The 19,737-nt window shown below is 45.9% G+C and overlaps 1 protein-coding gene across 1 annotated transcript; it reads right to left on the bottom strand.

The window, feature by feature from the left end:
- Positions 1-933: 933 nt before the first annotated feature.
- On the bottom strand, positions 934-18,952 carry LOC134439736 (cdc42 effector protein 1-like). Its single transcript, XM_063189649.1, has 4 exons — positions 18,762-18,952; positions 8,263-11,161; positions 2,720-2,983; positions 934-1,699 (listed from the first exon to the last, which is right to left on the bottom strand). Exons 2-4 carry the CDS (start codon positions 8,792-8,794, stop codon positions 1,098-1,100), a joined length of 1,398 nt encoding a protein of 465 aa, XP_063045719.1. The 5' UTR covers positions 8,795-11,161; positions 18,762-18,952; the 3' UTR covers positions 934-1,097.
- Between the last annotated feature and the right edge of the window lie 785 nt (positions 18,953-19,737).

Below are 19,737 nucleotides of genomic sequence, written 5' to 3'. Positions count from 1 at the left end.
CATGAAATAATTTAAAAAAGGAAAATTTAAAAAAACAAAAAGGATTTTAAGTGTGCGGACTCCTCACTCTGAAAACTAACAGTCAGCCATTGTCCTGTACATTTTCCTGGGATCATGTGCTCAATCTTCACCTTCAACGTTACAACAGAAACATCATCATGTTCATTTCCTCTTATGAATAATAAGTGTTGCCTTTCTCCTTGTAGTGCTCCAAGGCCAGTGATTTAATGTGTTTGTGCACATTAGAGTTTGTCCTCTCGCATATGGACTTCCTTCATTTGCATTTCATTGACTGATTTCACTGTCCAAAGAAGTGTTTATTCCATATTGTATTTTTGTATTGTCTTTAAGTGTCTTCATACAACTGTATGTGAAAAGTCAGCAAAGGTCATTTTGGGTCAGATCGGGTGACCAAATGTCCCTAGGACACTTTCATTTTATCTGGCATAATATCATTTTCATGTCTCATATCAGAGGAATGTAGCATACTTCATACTTTGCCGTGCTTTCATATAAACTCCTTCGAAACCTGAACAAAAAATCAAACCCTGATAAACAAAAACACCTGACGTCTTGTAGAAAATCTCTGAGTTCCATGCGTTGACATATACACCACTGTCAATTGTATACAGCCTTGTCACCTTAACATAAATGGCCTAAAACAAGGCTTTTATTGTTACGAAATACAGTACACCTTTGCAGGGACACTGAGAGGGAGGGGTCAGTTGTCCCAAACCCAAAGAGAGGTCAGCCCAGAATTGGGTCCCCATTGTATTAGAGGTGGGGGTCCATTTCAGATGATTTTGTCCCGGTTCTGGTCCAAAGCTGTCAGTGGCCAGAATTGGATCCCATTGTATTAGAGGTGGGGGTCCATTTCAGATGACTTTGTCCCGGTTCGGGTCCAAAGCTGTCAGTGGCCAGAATTGGGTCCCCATTGTATTAGAGGTGGGGGTCCATTTCAGATTACTTTGTCCCGGTTCGGGTCCAAAGCTGTCAGTGGCCAGAATTGGGTCCCCATTGTATTAGAGGTGGGGGTCCATTTCAGATTACTTTGTCCCGATTCTGGCAAAAAGCCATCAGCGACGCTGCTCCCCTGTTTACACCTTGACCTCATCCTCATCATCCTGGTAGGTGTACGAGTCATTCCTGTAGCAGATCCTGCGCGAGTTGCCGTACAGCGTCGTGTCTTTGCCGGTGTGCCTCGGCCCCGGCCCCCCCCTGAGGCTGCGCTGGTTCTGGTTCTGCTGCTGCTGCTGCATGCCCCCTCCATAGTGTCGAGACAGCACGTCCACGGCCTCCCGGAACCGGCCCGCCTCTATCCCCGGGTCCTCGGGGGCCGGCGACCACAGCGAAGCGTCCGCCACGATCTTCTGTGACTGTGACACGTCTCCCCTGCTTACCACCAGCTCTCCCCCTCCGTTGGCCGTCTTGGAGACACCCCCTTGTTCACCACCACCACCACAACCACCACCACCACCACTACCACCCCACTCTGGGCTACTGGAGCGGAGGCTACCGTTGTAGGGCGAGCTCTCTGCGCTGAATCCGGTGGTGCTGCTGGTAGTGGTGGTGGTGGTGGTGGTGCTGGCGTATCTTCTGGTGGTGCTCTCGCTGAGGGACTCGAAGGCTGAGATGCGCTGCTCCCCCCCGTCCTGATCTCCTGCTCCTCCTCCTCCTCCTCCTCCTGCTGTTGCTGGTGCTGCCACACAGTAAAAATACGAGTGTTATTTTAACTCTTTACTTACTGGATGTCAGCCATTTTTGAATCATACAACCCAACAAGTGCCAGAGCATTTTCAACACCCACAGACAGTTGAATTCTATGCCTATGTCAACACCATACTAGGGCTGTAACGATATTATATCGCGGTACAAGAAGGCAGTATCGTGATACCTCCTTTCAAAGTTCTGTCCAGAAAACACCCATATGACAAGAGGTGATAGTGTTTCCAAGCTTCAAATCATCATTATTATTTTGAAACGTTTTTTATTAATAGTAGCATCTTGCAACCTATTCTACCTAGACTATCACAGTTTTCATTTAGAATTTTATTTGATAATGTTGGCAAAATCAGAATGGGGTGCGGTGTATCAAACCGTCGGTCGAAAGTCGTGAGACAAACTGAATCATGAGTTGAGTGTATCGTCACAGCCCTACACCACAGCATAAAAAACTGAATTGACGCACTTAAGCCTCATTACTTGTCCTGCTCGCCCCCTCCTCCTCCTCCTCCTTCTGCTGCTGGGTCATCACACAGTAAAAATACCAGTGTTATTATAACTCTTGAAGAGTTGAAATGAACTCCATATCAGATAACATTCGGTCCAACTCAAAAACAGTGTTAATTTTACTCTTTGGTCTGTGTAACATTTTCAAAGTTAATTGTAACTCATTATATTGTAAAAAATTAACACTGTAATGTGAACAAAGATATATACCGGTAGTATATTTAACACTGGTGACACCCTGAGCAGAGTGGGCGGACAATCATCTTGCTTTAGAGATTAAATTGATTGATTGCTCTATTGACAACACATCAGTTTATTTCCTTTACAGGAACACTGTTCTTTCTGTGGTGTGTGAAATTACACTGGCCATCTGGCAAAAACTTTAACACTGACTCCACAGTGTTGTAAATACTGAGTCAGAAGTTATATAAGTTTACTCTGGAATATTAAACAACACCCCGTTTATTTATTTGATTTGTACTGGGTGCACCTTTGTCCCAGCCGGAGAAGTTGCTGTCGGGGCTGTCGAACATGCCCAGGACCTCGCTCATGAGGGAGGGACCCAGGTCCACCGTGAAGGTCAGGGAGGTCAGGGAGTCGGAAGGCTGCAGGCCGCCACCGCCACCGTTGTTGCCACTGTCCAGGAGCGAGCCGCGGCCGAAGTCCGGGGACAGCGCGGCGAAGGTGTCCTCCTGGGACTGTCTGTCCACGCGGGAGAGTCGCGGCAGGGTGACGTAGCCTGACATAGCCTGACCTGTAGTTGGAAAAAAGGAATTGATGCATTGAAATAGTAGAAAATAAACACAGACAGCTCTCTAAATTAACACCAGCCAACTGACCAAATGCTGGGGAAAATTCAGTTTGGCTGGTAGAAAAGACCAACTTACTAGCCACTTAGAACCATTAGTAAGTGTGTGTTTGGATAGTTGGCCTAAGCTTGACATCTAGTAGCCATTTTGGCTGGTGATAGCCTATAAAAAGTTAATTTAGAGTCCTGAACACGGACATCACAATCCAGGCAATATGACAAACCAGATTTGACACACTGTAGCTCTTCATTATGATATTGGTAAGAGACAATGATAGAGAAGAATCCAACCTAACCATGTTGTAACGAAAAAAAAAGTTCTCACAAAGAACAACGAAAACATTTTCCTGCACTTCCGCTGCACAACTGCACTTCTGCTTCACCACCAGCAGATGGCGACATTCAGCTCGGCATGATGGGTCAGGCAGGGCGCGCCTCAAACACATTCCTTTGCACCTTGATGACTCACAGTAGCTAGGCAGCACCGCAGGCTGCATTTTGTACCCTGAGGGCACAGTTTCATAAAACTAGGACACACCGAATGCCTGTCAGCAGGAGAAGGGGAAAAGGAAAAGTAAGAGAAACTAAAAGGCATTTGGAAAAAGAGAAAAACAATGAGAATGGGAAGGGGTACTTAAAGGATTGGCAGAGACATAATTACAAAACATGTAGCAGACAACCAAGTCAATTGACTTCCATAACATCTGTGCACTTCCCTCCCACACACACACCCACACACAGAGAGACAGATAGACACACACACACCATCTCTCAGACACACACACTACCCACACACACATACATACACACAGACATACACACACACAGACACAGACACAGACACACACACACACACACACACACACACACACACACACACACACACACACGCACACGCACACGCACACGCACACGCACACACACACACACACACTTTCTCACCCCATCTCATTCCCTCACTGGTCTCTTCTGTGCCCTGTCTGTCTTTGGGGTGAATTCCTTTCGTGTTGAGTAAGAATCTTGGAGACTGGGGGAATTCCAAACGACCCATAATCTCTATACAGCCCCTTACCCCCCCACCCCCCACCCCCCAAACACACACACACACACACACACACACACACACACACGCACACACACACACACACACACACACACACACACACACACACACACACACACACACACATACGCACGCACGCACACACGCATGCATGCACGCACGCATGCACAGACAAACACACATCATCTTTCAGACACAAACACACTGAAACACACACACACACACACCATCTTTCAGATACACAAACACACACACATACATCATCTTTCAGACACACACACACACCCTTCGCAGTGCTAGATGGTATTTTGGTCCCAGTGGGTGTGCAGTGGCGAGTTCGAGGAGTTCAGTTGTGTGTGTTGTCTGCCGATACTTTCAAAGAACATTGCGGTTAAAAGCCCACACATCGTCAGCTGTTTGTGTTTAACATCTGCATGTGTGTGTGGGTGAGTGTGTATGCGTGATTGTGTGTGTGTGTGTGTGTGTGTGTGTGGGGGGGGGGGTGCATGAGAAAAAGAGACATAGAAAGAGCATTTGTGGTTGTTTTTTTATGTCTCTGTTGTATAGGTATGTCCATATTGGGTGTGTGTGTGTGTGTGGAGTGTGTGCGCATGCGTCGTATGTTCATCTGTGTGCGAGTGTGTAGGTGTGGGCATCTGTGTGCAAGTGTGTAGATGTGTGCTTGCGTGTGCGTCTGTGTATGTAGTGTGCTCTCGCGCGCACGTGTGTGTACGTTCATCTGCGTATACGAGTGTGTAGGTGTGCACATCTGCGTATACGAGTGTGTGGGAGTGCGCATCTGCGCTTGGGGCAGTGCAGTGATTGTATACAGGTGTTGCCAAGGTGATTGGAGATGACTGTGAAGCAGCCAGTGTTTGTTTGGCTGTGGCAAAGGAAATTACCCTGCGGCCACAAGAGAGGAAGTCTGGATGAGACCGGCGGAGGAAGGAAGGACAGTCTTAGCTAGGCTTTAGGTTTCTTCATACACACAAGTAATAGACCAAGTAAAGGCACCCACATGGTGGACAAAGACCAAAACAATATAGAATAGAATAGAATAAACTAGAATAGAATTGAATAGAATAGAACAGAATAGAATGGAACAGAATAGAATGGAACAGAATAGAATAGAACACAACCGAACAGAATAGAATAGAACAGAATAGAATAGAACAGAACAGAACAGACTAGAACAGAACAGAACAGAACAGAACAGAACAGAACATAATAGAATAGAATAGAATAGAATAGAATAGAATAGAATAGAATAGAACAGACTAGAACAGAACAGAACAGAATAGAATAGAATAGAATAGAACAGAATAGAACAGACTAGAACATAATAGAATGGAATAGTATAGAACAGAACACAATATAATAGAGAAGAAAATAAAAGAATAGAGTAGAGTAGAAAAGAATAGAATAAAACTATAACAGAATTAAGAAGGTTTCCAGAGGTGTCTGTGTTTACAAGCTGTTTACAAGCTGTCAGCTTCCCTTGATGTGTTTCTGAGGAGTAGACTAGGTAACAACCCTCCCACCTCCCTGCCCTTCTAAACGCTCTCTTTCAAGCATTGTGTTGGGAGACATTTTGACGAGACACTTGACCCAGTGGAAAACTAACCCATGGCCTTCAGCAAACAGCTGGGGTTACGGAGGGCAACTCCCTGGTATGTCTCGCTGTGTGTGTGTGTGTGTGTGTGTGTGTGTGTGTGTGTGTGTGTGTGTGTGTGTGTGTGTGTGTGTGTGTGTGTGTGTGTGTGTGTGTGTGTGTGTGTGTGTGTGTGCGCGTGCGCGCGTGCGTGCACGTGTGTGAGTGTGCGCACGCGTGTGTTTGTGTGTGTGTGTGTGTGTGTGTGTGTAGGGCGTGACAGGGCATGAGTCAAAATAATGCAAACACAGCTCTGCCAACTAAACTTGTGTGGGCAAAGCCACACTGACAATTTAATCAGTATCAGCATGAACCATCACATAGCGTATTCCTCATCAGCACCATTATCATTCTTTTCCAAGGTATCAGTCACATGTTCTGAAGGAAAATACCTACCACGTCTTCCTTCCAAACACAGGTGAGTTCATCTGATTTGTTCACTGTCTTCTTATTATTATTAGGATCAGCTGATTCATAATTGGGTGGATTAATTTAAAGTTGTGGCTGCATGGGGTTTTAATTCCTGAATCCATGATTGACACCTCTGTTCTTTATCCTCCCTGCCTGTCTGATATGAGGAGCTGACGGAGAGTGCTGCTGTGGCACAGAGAGAGCACTAATGCAACCAACCACAGATGTGGTTTGCATGCCCATGGGGACCCAGGTTCGAGTGCGGCCTGGGTCATTTCACAGCCCTGCCCCTCATCTCTCTCTCTCTCCCGGTCTCTTCCTGTCATAATCTGTACATTATGCCCTCAGTGAAGGTAGAAAAGGTTACATCAGAAGCCAGAGATTAAAACTGGAGCTCTAGCTTTAACCTCTGACTTCTGATGTAACTTTTCGGCCACAATATAATTTTTTTCACACAAGACTTTTGTGCGCCTCATTTTTTCATTACCTTAACCCTCTGCTTGTGTTACGGTCAAAAATGACCATTTTGAAACTGCATTCTTAAATTTTTCATCACACACAAATCCATGATATCCTCCAGCTTACCTATTCAAATAATCAAAATGAAATATAATGAAATTCCTAAAGAATTGTGGAAGATACACTAACTTACATTCATGGTGTTTCGGTCAAAAATGACCGGACCATTAATTTACATCTCCCAAAGTTATATACAGTTTATATTACATTCACTTTACCCTCATATTCTTTTTTGTTAGGCTTCTCAGAATACAACCATATGTGACACATTAGTAGGCTATAGATGTTTACAGTTAGTTGAAATACTTGAAAAAAGTAAAGGTGTTCCAAGCGGCCTGAAAGCCTATGAGAGGCCCTAGACTCCAGAGGGTTAATAAAACGAATAGGTGCAAGATAAGATCACTAAAACAAAGCAGAATAACATTTAAATCACATTGGGAATGTTTCAAAAGGATATCTAAAAGGTATTAATCACAAAATATGCAAATCAGATTTTTAACCAATGTATTATTACCTTTTTTGTGTAGGCGGTCAATTTTGACCGTTAACACAATGAACGTAACCATGTTTCTAACACAACCAGAGGGTTAAGTGATTACTACTTTTTGGGGCGGACGCACCAAGCAATATACAGGTCAAAAGTGTCGGCGCACTTGCCGAACTTGCTGGGATTTTATGTCGTGTAAGCACTACACTGGGCCACAGCACTAGCCAGGCAATGCCCTCCTAGTGAAACAACACCTTCAGCATTGCTTCTAGTCAGGCCAAGAGCAATACAAATATGATTTCTGAGCTCCAGAAAAATCGGGAACTCCTCCAACTTTGTCGGGAGGCAAACAACTGGTTTCAAACCAAGGGAGGCGGGTCAACCATGCTGTTTGCAAAATGTTAATTGTTATGCTCTTGGTCAGACCAAATCTCTAGGAGATTTGAAAGTCGATGATAATCAGGCTACCACAGCACTGCCTCTGCTACAAGAGATCTCTCTCAACCTTCGAGAAGTGTGTGAAGACTCTCCTCTTCCGAGATAGTTTCTCTCCACAACAAACTAACCCTACTCACTTGTACTAACCTAGATGTGTCTGTGTATTTTGTTTCCCCCTCACACTTTGTAGCCTACTGTGTGTGTTGTTGATTACATCATGTGTTCTATGTGCATCCGAGGCCTCTTAGTGCAGATGGGGTCGCCTGCGGGTCTATTCACTAGTTGCTGAAAACACTCAACTACATCATAACAACATTGCTATGACATTACTGAGAGCCTTAAGTAACGGATTAAGACATAGTCATTACAATTTTGGTGACAGTACGGTTATAAAATAGGCTCTGTGCAAAGAGTTTAAACAGCACCTATTCAGCATTATCTCTTTAAGGTAAGTCTGGGAAGGTGCAGAGTCATTTTGGATAAAAGTGTCGGCTAAATGTCATGTAATGTAATGCAATGTAATGCGATGTAATGTAATGTAATGTAATGTAATGTAATGTAATGGACTGCAATGGAATGGAATGGAATGCGAGTGATGTGATGTGATGTGATGTGATGTGATGTGATGTGATGTGATGTATTGTGATGAAACATACCATATCTGTAGAGAGGCTCGTCCGTGGTGCTTTCGGAGCTGGGGAACAGAGTCCTCTGCACGCATGACCCGTTGCTCAGGTCCATGTTGAGCTGCGGCAGGGAGATGGCGTTCTTGATGATGGGCGAGATGGGCGGGGGCGGCATGGACAGGTCTCTGGAGCCCGCCCTGGGCCTCGGCGGCGGCGCTGGCAGCTTGCGGACCTGGCGCAGGGTCCGGGTGAAGAACCGCGTGGTCTTGGTGGAGCCGGTGGGGGACCCTGGGCTCCCCGCCGGCGCTCTTTCACCTCCTCTTTCACCTCCTCCTCCTCCTCCACCGTTGGCACCACCGTTGCCGCCGTGGTTGCTGAGGAAGGAGGTGTCCCCGAAGACGTCGCCGCCGCGGCCCACGTGCATGGTGTGGCGGAAGTCGCCCAGCGGCGGGCTGATCATGTCAACCGAGAGGTCGCTCTTGAAGCGGCGCTTGTTCTGCTGCGAGCCCGAGGCCGAGGCCACCACCAGCCCCTTGATACCTGGGAGCTTTCCCAGACTCATGGCGGCCCAATCAGTGGATGATGGCCGTTTATGGATGTTGGGTCAATTAGATGCTCCACACAACACACAACAGAGAGTTATAAGGGCTTTAAATTCCACAGGGAAAACTAAGAAAAAAAGTCTTCTTCCAGTCAAAGTAGGAGAAATCCACTCAATCCATTCACAAAATATTTTTGACAGTTTGGATAGTGGATGACAATTTATGGATGTTTGTCAATTAGATGCAAAAAAAAGGTGTAAGGGCTTTAAATTCCACAGGGAAAACTAAGAAAAAGGAAAGTCTTCTTCCAGTCAAAGTAGGAGAAATCCATTCACAAAATATTATGTTAGAGTTTCATGTAGGACAGAAGGTCTTGCAGATGACGGTCCATTTATCCTGCTATTCAGCTGGTGCTGTCATTAAAAGTGAAATCATAGAATCCTTCATCTACTCAATGACTGGATGGTTGGTGGTATCAAAAATTCCCAAGTCAGTCCCAGGGTTTCGCCTTGCAGTCCTGTGGTAGGTTGGGGTATGTTAGGATGATATGTTGCAAACTCTTCTTGGAAACAGGGAAATTTTGTGTGTCTTGAGGCGACCAATGGAGACCCCAAGGCTGTCATCTATGCCATTTCAGGATGTGTGTTTATCCGAAAGACTGACAGAACACGCCACCACCACACCACTCAGAGCATGCTCTGACCTAAATGGATCTCAACAGTGTTTGTGTGTGTGTGTGTGCGTGTGTTTGTGCGTGCGTGTGTGTGTGCTGTATAAAGGCAGAGAATGGCACAGTGAGCTGAGCAGGCTATAATCATGCCACCTACAACTTCTCTTCCACATAAGTACTTCAGCGCTCCCAAATTGCCTGTTTACCTCTCTGAGAATTCCCAGAATGCCAACTTTAGCGATTCCTCTAGATGCTTTCTTTTATGTCCCTCCCCGTAAGTATCCTGAAGCATAGAGTAAGGGGGGGGGGGGATCTGAATTACCGTTGCTAGATCTCTTTTAAACCTAATTTACAAACAAACATCCCTCCTAGTCTAGACACTAATCACTTCGCTTACACTTTTTACAAGCCACTTGTAAAACAAGAGTCAATATTTTAGCTCTCTGTGTAAACCTTGTGAAAATTCTTTCCCAGGTGACCTAACTCGGGGTAAGCGAGGCCTGCTGGCATTAATCCGATCCTGTGTGAAACTGATATCATATATAAATAAACTGTGAAGGGAAGCTAATTGGAGCCTTTGGGATATTCAAAAGGACCTATTCATTCGTGACGGTGTTCCTTTCGCCTATGCCTTCGCTGTTATCTAATCTAGTTTTGAGATACAACAACAGCGGCTAAGCCATTGACTACGGTAAGGCCTAAATATGTACATCTATGACTGCTTGACCACTAGGTTTTTTATTTTTAAGACTAAAGCCGTTCTCGTTTGTTCGAGGTCACTGAGGTCAATCGAAGAAAAACACAAACCACACATGGCACACTAAAACTGCCAATCTCAACCCCATAAGCACTACCCTCGGGTCATGCACTATTTTACCGGCAAAACATCCCAGCTTGGTTTTATAGTGCTCCTTCCTTTCCTCGGGACTTCTGTGGATGGATGTGCTGTACTATACAACCTGTAGAAATCTAGAAAGTGTGACTGACTTACTGTACTGTACGTGCAGTATTCTTACTAGGTTAATGGCGCAGACGCCGAGCTAATTTTAAAGTCAGCCTCACAGTCCAAGGGCTTGTTGTTTGATCATGTCCTCCTTCAGGAGATCAGGAGGACGAGAGTAGACGAGATCTATGGCAGACGAGAGGTCTGCGGAGGTCTGAGGAGTGGTAAAGCACTCAGACGAAGCGTTGATCTTGACCAGAACACCCGTTTTCCCACCATTAAGGGCTTTTTATCCTCACATGTGCTACAAAATCCAACAAGATGTCCATTGGCTGCTCCCAGTTCCTTCTTACTGTCAAAAGCTCCAGCTTGTTTTTATCCCTTTGACATTAGCACACAGATCCCAAGTCCAAAACAACACACTTGCCAGCTGTTCCACTTTGACTACGAGGAGTGACGGGTGAAATAATTTGTTCATTAATTAAAAGCAATTCATGTGTTTTCTGTTTTCTGTCACGCTGTTTTGATGGCGTCCTCAGCAGAAAAAGACTTCCTCCTCAGGATTGGACACCTCCTGGATTAAGGGGGGGGATTAGACTCACACACCCCTCCCCTTGCCTTGCTTTCTGTCTCTCTCTCTCTCTCTTTCTCTCTCTCTCCCTCTCTCTCTCTGTCTCTTCTCGTGTTGTCTGTTGCTCTACCGATTCTGGTTGTTCCAATCCACTTAGTAGCTCGCTGCTTTCCAAACTTGATCAGCAGACTCCTCTCCGACTTCTGATGAAAACAAAGAAGGGAAGAGAAAAAATGTGTCTTTCAAAATTGTGTAGCCACCAACACAATTGCACATAGAAAATGGCAGATCACAGTGTACAGCACAGATCACCTCTAGATATGAGGAGTTCAGATGCAAAACCCCCTAACTCCATTTCTGAAGACCTGCACTTCTATATTTTTAGAGAACCCGGTTGTTGGTTTGGTTTACATTCATGTACTTGATAATACATATAAATAGTTATATTACATAAATAAAATAAAAAATATGCAATTTTGATAGCTTTGTATTAAATAAAAATGAACTAAGATTCATTTCTGAAAAGGCACTTAGGGGGTTTTGCATCTGAACTCTTCATATACTGCATTACAAATCGTGAGGCATGAACATTGGCTTACGTCTGTCAAGAACCTTAGGAGAAGCTTTTTTCAGATGTACTTAAGAGGTCTGGGGGTCTATACCATGATAAGCCCCACTCTATATCTACCTCTAGCAGACAATTGGCCCCCTCTTGCCCCCTCTGCAGTGCCCGTTGATCCACTACGTAGAGCAGATCGAGGCCCCCTGGTGCTTGAGAGGGAGTAACGGCTTGCTTAAGCCCCACGTGGCCACAGTCAGAGCATCTCCCTCCCGGGATTACTGTCACAGGGCGTCAGGGGGATGAAGCCACCGCATTGGCACTAAGACACATAACAGGAGTCACGTCTGGCAGGGGAAGGTGTTTAACCTGTTTACTGTGGGCGGCAGAGAGCCAGAAAGAGGGCTGCGCAAGGCTGGGGCTGAGGACGGGGATAGTGGTGGAATTAGGTGTAGCATGGCGACCAGAGGCATCCCAATAAAGATGGACGGAGTCACTAAGGCCCCAAGTATCAGGAGAGCCCACAGGGAGCCGGATTTGTGTCATATCATACTGTATGTGAAGAGTTCAGATGCAAAACCCCCTAACTCCATTTCTGAAGACCTGCACTTCTATATTTTTAGAGAACACCGTTGTTGGTTTGGTTTACGTTCATGTACATGATAATACATATAAATAGTTATATTACATAAATAAAATAAAAACATATGCAATTTTGATAGCTTTGTATTAAATAAAAATGAATTAAGATTATTTTCTGAAATGGCACTTAGGGGGTTTTGCATCTGAACTCTTCATGTGTAAACAGGGGGAGGAGGGGGTCCACTGGAGCTGGGTCCAAAGGGCCCGGGATTTGGATAGGGATGGCAGTGGAATTAGGTGTAGTGTAGTGCCTGTAGCCTGATTATCATCGACTTTCTCTGGATATCAGAAACGATATTTACATTGCTCTTGTCCTGCCTAAGGCCTTTGCTTTTCGGACTGACTCCTTGGCTAGCTTACAGTATGATTTACTGTTTCCTGATTCGCTGCCCTGAGAGTTCAGGGGCTATGGAGACTGAGGTAGTTTAGTTGTCCGACATACAACAATACGGAGGTGACCGTTATGGGATGGCCCGTCATGGTGATGGATGAGTGCAGACAATATGTCACTCCACTTTTAATGCGCCTAATGCTTACTGCAGGCCAAAGTATGTTGGCTCGCTGCATGTGTCTTCATTTTAAGGGCATCTCATACTTTACATATGGAACGGATACAGATAAATATTCAGGACTTCACCCCTCCTATCTACTGTTTTTCATAAGTCATTTGACACAAAACTGGAGAGCTTAAGACTGAAGATCAAAGGGGTCTAAAAAGCGCCCTCCATGTCCAAGATGGATGGAGATATGAAAATTATTAACGGATAGGATATCTGGGAAGAAATATGAAGGCCTAGGTAAATAATTGACAAATGCATGGAGTGAACAACCTCTTACAGTGCATGCCATGACTATGCAGAAAATAATAAATATTTCTCTTCTGCGTAGGATGGTAGATGGAAGATTTTCATACACACCAAAAATCTATACTATACAATTGTATTGACACATGCGGCAAACACACATGCGGCAAACATGGAAGCATAGACACACACACACGCACGCACGCAGGCACGCGCGCACACACGCACACACACGCACAATGGATTGGCAGACTGTGAATGGACTGCCGAGACCACACTGTTTACTCCCTAATTGCACCTGCGTGTGAATGTAAACACTCCACACACACTGCCGGCAGGCCAGAGGAGATGCAACAGGCATGTGGCGTGTGTGTGTGTGTGTGTGTGTGTGTGTGTGTGTGTGTGTGTGTGTGTGTGTGTGTGTGTGTGTGTGTGTGTGTGTGTGTGTGTGTGTGTGTGTGTGCGTGCATGTTTGTGTGTGTGTGTGTGTGTGATGGGGAAGTGTTTGTGTACATGCATGTTTGTGTGTTTTTTCTTGTATGTCTCTCTGTGCGTGCATATGTACAGTGCGTGTTTGTGCGTGTGTGTATGTGTGCGTGCACGTGTCTCTGTGTGGTGGGGAAGGGTAATGGAAACCGTGCGTGCGTGCGTGTGTGTGTGCATGCGTCTATGTGTGAGTGCATGCGTGCGTGCGTGCGTGCGTGCGTGCGTGCGTGTGTCTCTGTGTGGTGGGGAAGGGTAATGGGAAGTGTGCTGTGCGTAAGTGCATCTATGCATGCGTGCCTGCCTGCCTGCCAACCTGCCTGCCTGCCTGCCTGCCTGCCTGCCTGCCTGCCTGCGGGAAGTGTGCGTAAGTGCATCTATGCATGCGTGCGTACGTGCGTGTGTCCGTGCGCGCCTGCGTGCGTGCGTGCGTGCCTGCGTGCGTGCGTGCGTGTGTCTCTGTGTGGTGGGGAAGGGTAATGGGAACAGTGTGGAAGGGAAACGGCACCGGACGCTCTCCATTACCAAGCAGCAGAATGAAACAACCAAACGCCTCTGATTGGAAACAGATTGACCATTGGAAACACATCACATCTCCACATTTCCTCTTTCTCTCTACCTCTCTCCCTCTCTCTCTCTCTGTCTCTCTCTCTCTCTTTCTCTCTATCTCTCTCTCTCTCTCTCTTTCTCTCTATCTCTCTCTCTCTCTCTCTGTCTCTCTCTCTCTCTCTCGCCACTTGCTTTGCTCTGTCTCTTTTAATTTCATTTGATTTGTTCATTTGTTTGTGTACTTATTTATTTATTTGCTTGTTTATTTCTGTTCCCCTGTTTCCTACAACTTTCCTCCTCCTCTTCTTCCTACAGTTCCTTGCCCATCCTCCTCTCCTCCGCCTTTCCTCCTGTCCCTCTCCTCCTCAACTTCTTCACAATCTCTTTTTCCTTCTCTCCTCAGCCTCTTCCAGCATCTCCCTCTCCTCAACCATCTCACTCCTATCCTACCCTGCTCAGGTTGTCCTCCTCCTCCTTTCCTCTCCTTCTCTTCAGTCTTCCATCATCAGTCTTCCCCCCATCTCCTCTTCCTCATCTCCTCTTCCTCTACTCCTTTTCCCTTCATCTCCCTCCCTCCCTTCTCTCCCACTCTCCTCCTCTCCTCCTGTTTTTACTCTCCTCCTCTACTCCCCCCCTTTTTCCATCTCTGCATGTCCTCTTCCCCTCCTCCCCTCCTCCTCTCCTCCTATGCAGTGCATGCTTGCCATGCAGTGGTATCTGATGATGATCTGATGATGAGTGTTTCCAATGAAGATGTTCCAATGAGCTATGCTAGCCAGGCTGTGCCCTCCTAGTGACGCAACCCTTTCAGCGTTGCAGCTAGTCAGGTCAAGAGAAATGCAAGTACTTTCTGAATTCCTGAAAATACGGGAACTCCTCCCAGTTTGTCGGTAAGTAAACAACCATAAGCAAACCAAGGGAGGCCGTTTGGGAAATGCCGTTTGGGAACTATTAATTTGTTATGCTCTTGGTCAGACCAAGTCTCGAAAGCATTTGAACGTTGATGATAATCAGGCTAGAGCTATGTAGTGACAGAGGGCTTGTTTTGGGTGGGGTCATCCCTATGTTCCCCATGTCCTATGTTACCCTCTACCGGGGAACATAGGACCCTTTTCTCAAAAAAGGGTTCTATGTTCCCCACTGCTTCCAAGTAGACTGCTGCCGCATGGCAAAGCGCAGGTTGTTGTTGCACCTCTGACAGGTTAGGTTTAGGGATAGTTCTGGTCAGCCTCAGGGCACAAATTTACAACTCAAAAACATTGCATTTCTGACAGGTTAGGTTTAGGGATGGTTTTGGGAAGGGCACAATTTGAAAACTCAGAAACATACAATGCGGGGAACATAGAACCCTTTTTTAGAAAAAGGGTGCTATGTTCCCCGCTCCCATACAAAGACAGGGGAACATAGGACCCGGGGAACATAGGTACGCTCCCGTTTTGGGGATCTGGAGAAGGCTTTACTGTGGGCTGCAGAGGACTGCACAGCAGGGCTGGAGTGAGATTGGGTCTGGGATGCATTTCTCGAAAGCGTACGGTAGTTGCTAGCAGTTAGCAACTTGGGTAGTTGCCAAAGGGAAATTGCATTGATTGCAACCAACAAAGTAGCTAACGTAGTTAGCCACTACGGTTTCGACAAATACACCCCTGGTCTAGTCTGCAGGGCCACTGACAGCTTTAACCAGGCCTGGGATAAAATCATCTGAAAGGGCCCCCAATAAATTTCAATACATACAATTGTAATTATGGGCTATCAATTCAGGGCCCCGGTCTTTCCCTGGACCTAGGACAACTGACTCGTTTGTACTTCCCTGACGACACGCCTGCTGGCTGGGGTTGCTCGGCTGGCCACAGTGGCTCAGCATGGCCATTCTGGAGCTCTGCTCTGCTCTGCTCTGGTCTGGCAGGGAAGTTGACAAAGGGGGGACAAAGGGCCCAGAATTGGGTTTTCATCACATTGTAAGCATTGGATGGATGGGTGCTCTTTCAGATGACTTTGCCCTGGGCCCAGCAAAAGCTGTCAGCAGCCCTGTGGTCTGTTCTGGGATTTCCAGCCATGCAGGCTGCACTGTAGGCTGTAGACTGGTCTGAACAGAGAGGAGCTGGAGCTGGAGCTGGAGCTGGGTTGCCATTTAAAGGAGCTGCAGTGGGTTGTGGGTTGAAAATCGCTTGATGCTGTTTGTCAGCATCAACAAGTGAGTGCTACGTGGCTCTGTGGAGCAGAGGGTAAGCGGTAACAGTGTGTGCATGTGTGTGTGTGTGTGTGTGTGTGTGACAGAGAGGAAGAAAGCAGAGTGTGTGTGTGTGTGTGTGTGTGTGTGTGTGTGTGTGTGTGTGTGTGTGTGTGTGTGTGTGTGTGTGTGTGTGTGTGTGTGCGTGCGTCCGTGCGTGCGTGTGCATGCGTGCATGTGCGCACGTGCACATTTTTGACTTTGTGACTTTGTGCAAGTATGTGGGTGTGTGCATCACAGGCATGTAGCCTATGTGTGTGCTGTGCACTCTGACATGAAACCTTTCCAAAATCTTACGCCTATCCACTATGTTCTCTGATGATCCCAACACACACTGCTGAGGCTTTGTCCCTTTGCTCTCCTCTCACACTCTTCAAAGTCAGAGAGGGGAACCAAGAGGACAAGCGGCCAGATAAGAACTCATTTTTCACCCGGTCGACTCGGCCCCTGTTGACTCCCCAGTTCGACTTCGGTGGTGACCACTCCAGAGGATTGCATTTCAACAAAAACATTGCAACACTGCAACACTGACACATAAAATCAATCTTCTAGACTACTCACCCCCCAAACCCCCCTCACTCTCCTCGAGTATTTACCCAACGTTCATACACCCTTAAGTGGCAACACACAGATTCCATGCTCTTGCTCAATGGCCAAGCCATCGTACTTGAGGAGTATAAGACCATTCAAAGGGGAGAAACATAAAAAAAGCGCCCTTGGCATCCTGTTTGTATTGTACCTATCAATAACTCTCACGGAGGGTGTAACTGTATTTCAGTAAACACGGGGCAGGAAGTTTGAAGAGTACAAACACATGGGTAATGGGCTATTTTAAGGCCTTGCTGCACTACAAGGTGGCCAATGACAAAAGAGCTGGAGGAACAAGAAAGGCGACATTAAAGCAAGCCATCAAAAAGTGACTGTAACTGGCCCTACCGTGGCACAAATGGTAGGGCACTCGTTTGCTATGTGGCCGACCTGTGTTCGATTCCCGGCCTGGGTCCTGTGCTGACCTGAAATTAAGGCAACAAGAAGCCCCCCATTTTTTTTAAAAAAGTGACTGTAACTGTAGGTGATGTCAGGGCTCGCCTGGAAAAAAAAACACTGGAATTGTCATGGACCCTGCTTCATTGTGACCCAGGGCCTATACTACAAAGCTGGTTCAGGATAAGTTAAGTTTAAGTTCAGAGGTAAATCATCTAATACAGTACAAGACCTTTTCTTAAGAAAGTGAGGACTCCAGGCTCTTCTATTAGATGATTTACCTCTTAACTTAACCTTAACTTATCCTGAACTAGCTTTGTGGTATAGGCTACCAGTCTCTAAAAAGTACAGCAACAACAACAACAACAACAACAACAACAACAACAACAACAACAACAACAACAACAACAACAACAACAACATTATTGGCCCTTGAGGACAGTTGGCCCACCGGGGAATGCCCTGTATGCCAGATTACCAGTCCAGGCCTGGGTGGTGGGATGACAACACGTTAAAGTTAACTGTTGGCACCGTGTCGAGGTGTCTTTTCACAACAAACTTCATTCTGCGCATCTGACAGGGAGGGAAGATTTGGAGAGCAGCAGTGCTGGACATTCTCTGAACTGAGGTCAATGTGTGGGGGTGGTTTTCATGCTTGTGTGAATCTGGTACCTTGGGCATCTCCCTGACCTGAGTCCTTTGGCAGGGCGCCAGCACAGTTGCTCTCTCTGATCACCGACAATGGCAGAGTGACCAATTGATTTGGACATTCCATCAGAACTAATGGGAAAAAGTTCACGGCATGCATGAGATGACGGTGAGCTGTGGGCTTCCCCACAAAAAGATCTCTGTCTAGTTATTTTTCATATCCTGCAGAGGAAGTAGCCTACAGTGTTTGAAGAACACAGAGAAACCCAAACACAACACAATTACTTAAGCCCTACAATAAATATCACAAAGCCAGCTTCCTGTTGTTATCCCTGTCTTAGGAACCATGAAGTTGTTCTCTATATGGAATTGAATTGCTCGTTAGTATGCCAGGGGGGTGCAAGCTTTGAATGGCATATTACTACAGGACTGGATGCTCCTACGCTCTTTGAATTCCCGTTATATTCTCCCTGCCTCAGCAGCAGACATTGTGTAGCCTCCCTACGCAGGTCATCAAAAGTCAAATGCATTGCACAGCGAACGTGAAGACGCGCAAAACCACTCAGTGACACGCACACAGATCTCTGCGCTCATCCAGGCTCATCAGTACCATCAAAAATTCCCTACTGCATTAAATGTTGCCCTCTCTTTTTGAGTGAGCGGAATGCAGAGTTACACATTTATTCTGTAAACACCGTGTGTTTCAATTGAACATCATAATTTAAAAAAAAAAAATCAAAATCACACATTCACCTCACAACTGATCTTTAAATCCGTTCCATAGGCTATTTAACGGTGTATGGACACATTCTTTCGCTCAGCATCTTTCTCATGAAGTTGTGCTTGCTTCTCGTAAAGAGCTAAGGGAAAAAACAATTGTTTATTGAAGTGAAGAAAACATGACTTACCACAAAAATAAGTCGAATCCGTTTTGAGGCAAATGCAGGTTACAAGTTTCTTCCAGTAACGTAGCGGATTTTAAAGTTGTTGCGCCCCGCGCGGGACGAGGCTGTTGTTCGGCGAGCAGAATCCTGCAGCTCTTGAAAATTGAGTGGCGAGTGAAGGGGCGGTCGGTGGCAAAGCAACAGAAGGAACAGTTGTCAAATCAGCAGACTTGCTTGTCCAACTGAAATCTTCAGCACCCGTTCGAGAGCTACATGGATAGCTCATGTAGCAAGTTTGTTCCCTTCATTCTTCTGCTCGAAATATCCAGATTGCTTCATATTTGCTCACCAAATTATCCAGAATAATAATTTGACTGAAAAAAATGAATTAAATTAATAATTGCATTTGATGTAAATGCAGCTATGCTAGTAGCCCACCACAAACGGTTCAGCACTATGATGACCAACATTTATGACAGGCTACTGAAAATGTAGAATACTTGTTGTTTGAAACAGTGTCTAAATCTATTTCTGGACCAGAGAGGAGAACACTCTGACGTGACAGGATGCGACCTTGGCTGAGAGGAGAAGGAGATGGCAGAAGAATCTATCATGCTCTGGTGGTGTGTGTGTGTGTGTGTGTGTGTGTGTGTGTGTGTGTGTGTGCGTTAGGCTTGGGCGATGTCCCCCTAATTGGCAGCTGACGATGTTTACAGTGAGACGATGCGATGGACGATGACATCGTCGTCGTTGGGTGGGGGGGGGGGGGTGGATGGATGGATATTATTTTTTATTACATGTTTTTTTTTTTTTAATTATCATATGTTTCGTTTTTTTTTTGCTTTTGCTAAGCTATTATTTTAATATATTTGCTTTAAGAGTAGGCCTAAGTCAAATATATTAACAGTTTTTAAATTCTTACAAAAAAAAAGTTTAAACCTCCTCCAGCTGCGCTACTGTCTGCAACAGAGATGGTCGCTCCTCTGCTGTCTGTGAGAGC

This window comes from Engraulis encrasicolus, chromosome 2 (assembly GCF_034702125.1).
Source record: "Engraulis encrasicolus isolate BLACKSEA-1 chromosome 2, IST_EnEncr_1.0, whole genome shotgun sequence".
Lineage (NCBI taxonomy): Eukaryota > Metazoa > Chordata > Actinopteri > Clupeiformes > Engraulidae > Engraulis > Engraulis encrasicolus.
The sequence above is the reverse complement of the archived record's forward strand: the minus strand, read 5'-3'. Positions and strand labels throughout refer to the sequence as shown.

Excerpts from the sequence above, each read along its gene's own strand:
- LOC134439736 (XM_063189649.1), bottom strand. The coding sequence starts at position 8,794 with ATGAGTCTGGGAAAGCTCCCAGGTATCAAGGGGCTGGTGGTGGCCTCG. Across the intron at positions 2,984-8,262 it reads CGAGCCTCTCTACAGATATG|GTCAGGCTATGTCAGGCTAC; the intron begins GTATGTTTCATC and ends TTCCAACTACAG. Across the intron at positions 1,700-2,719 it reads CTTCTCCGGCTGGGACAAAG|CACCAGCAACAGCAGGAGGA; the intron begins GTGCACCCAGTA and ends ACTGTGTGGCAG.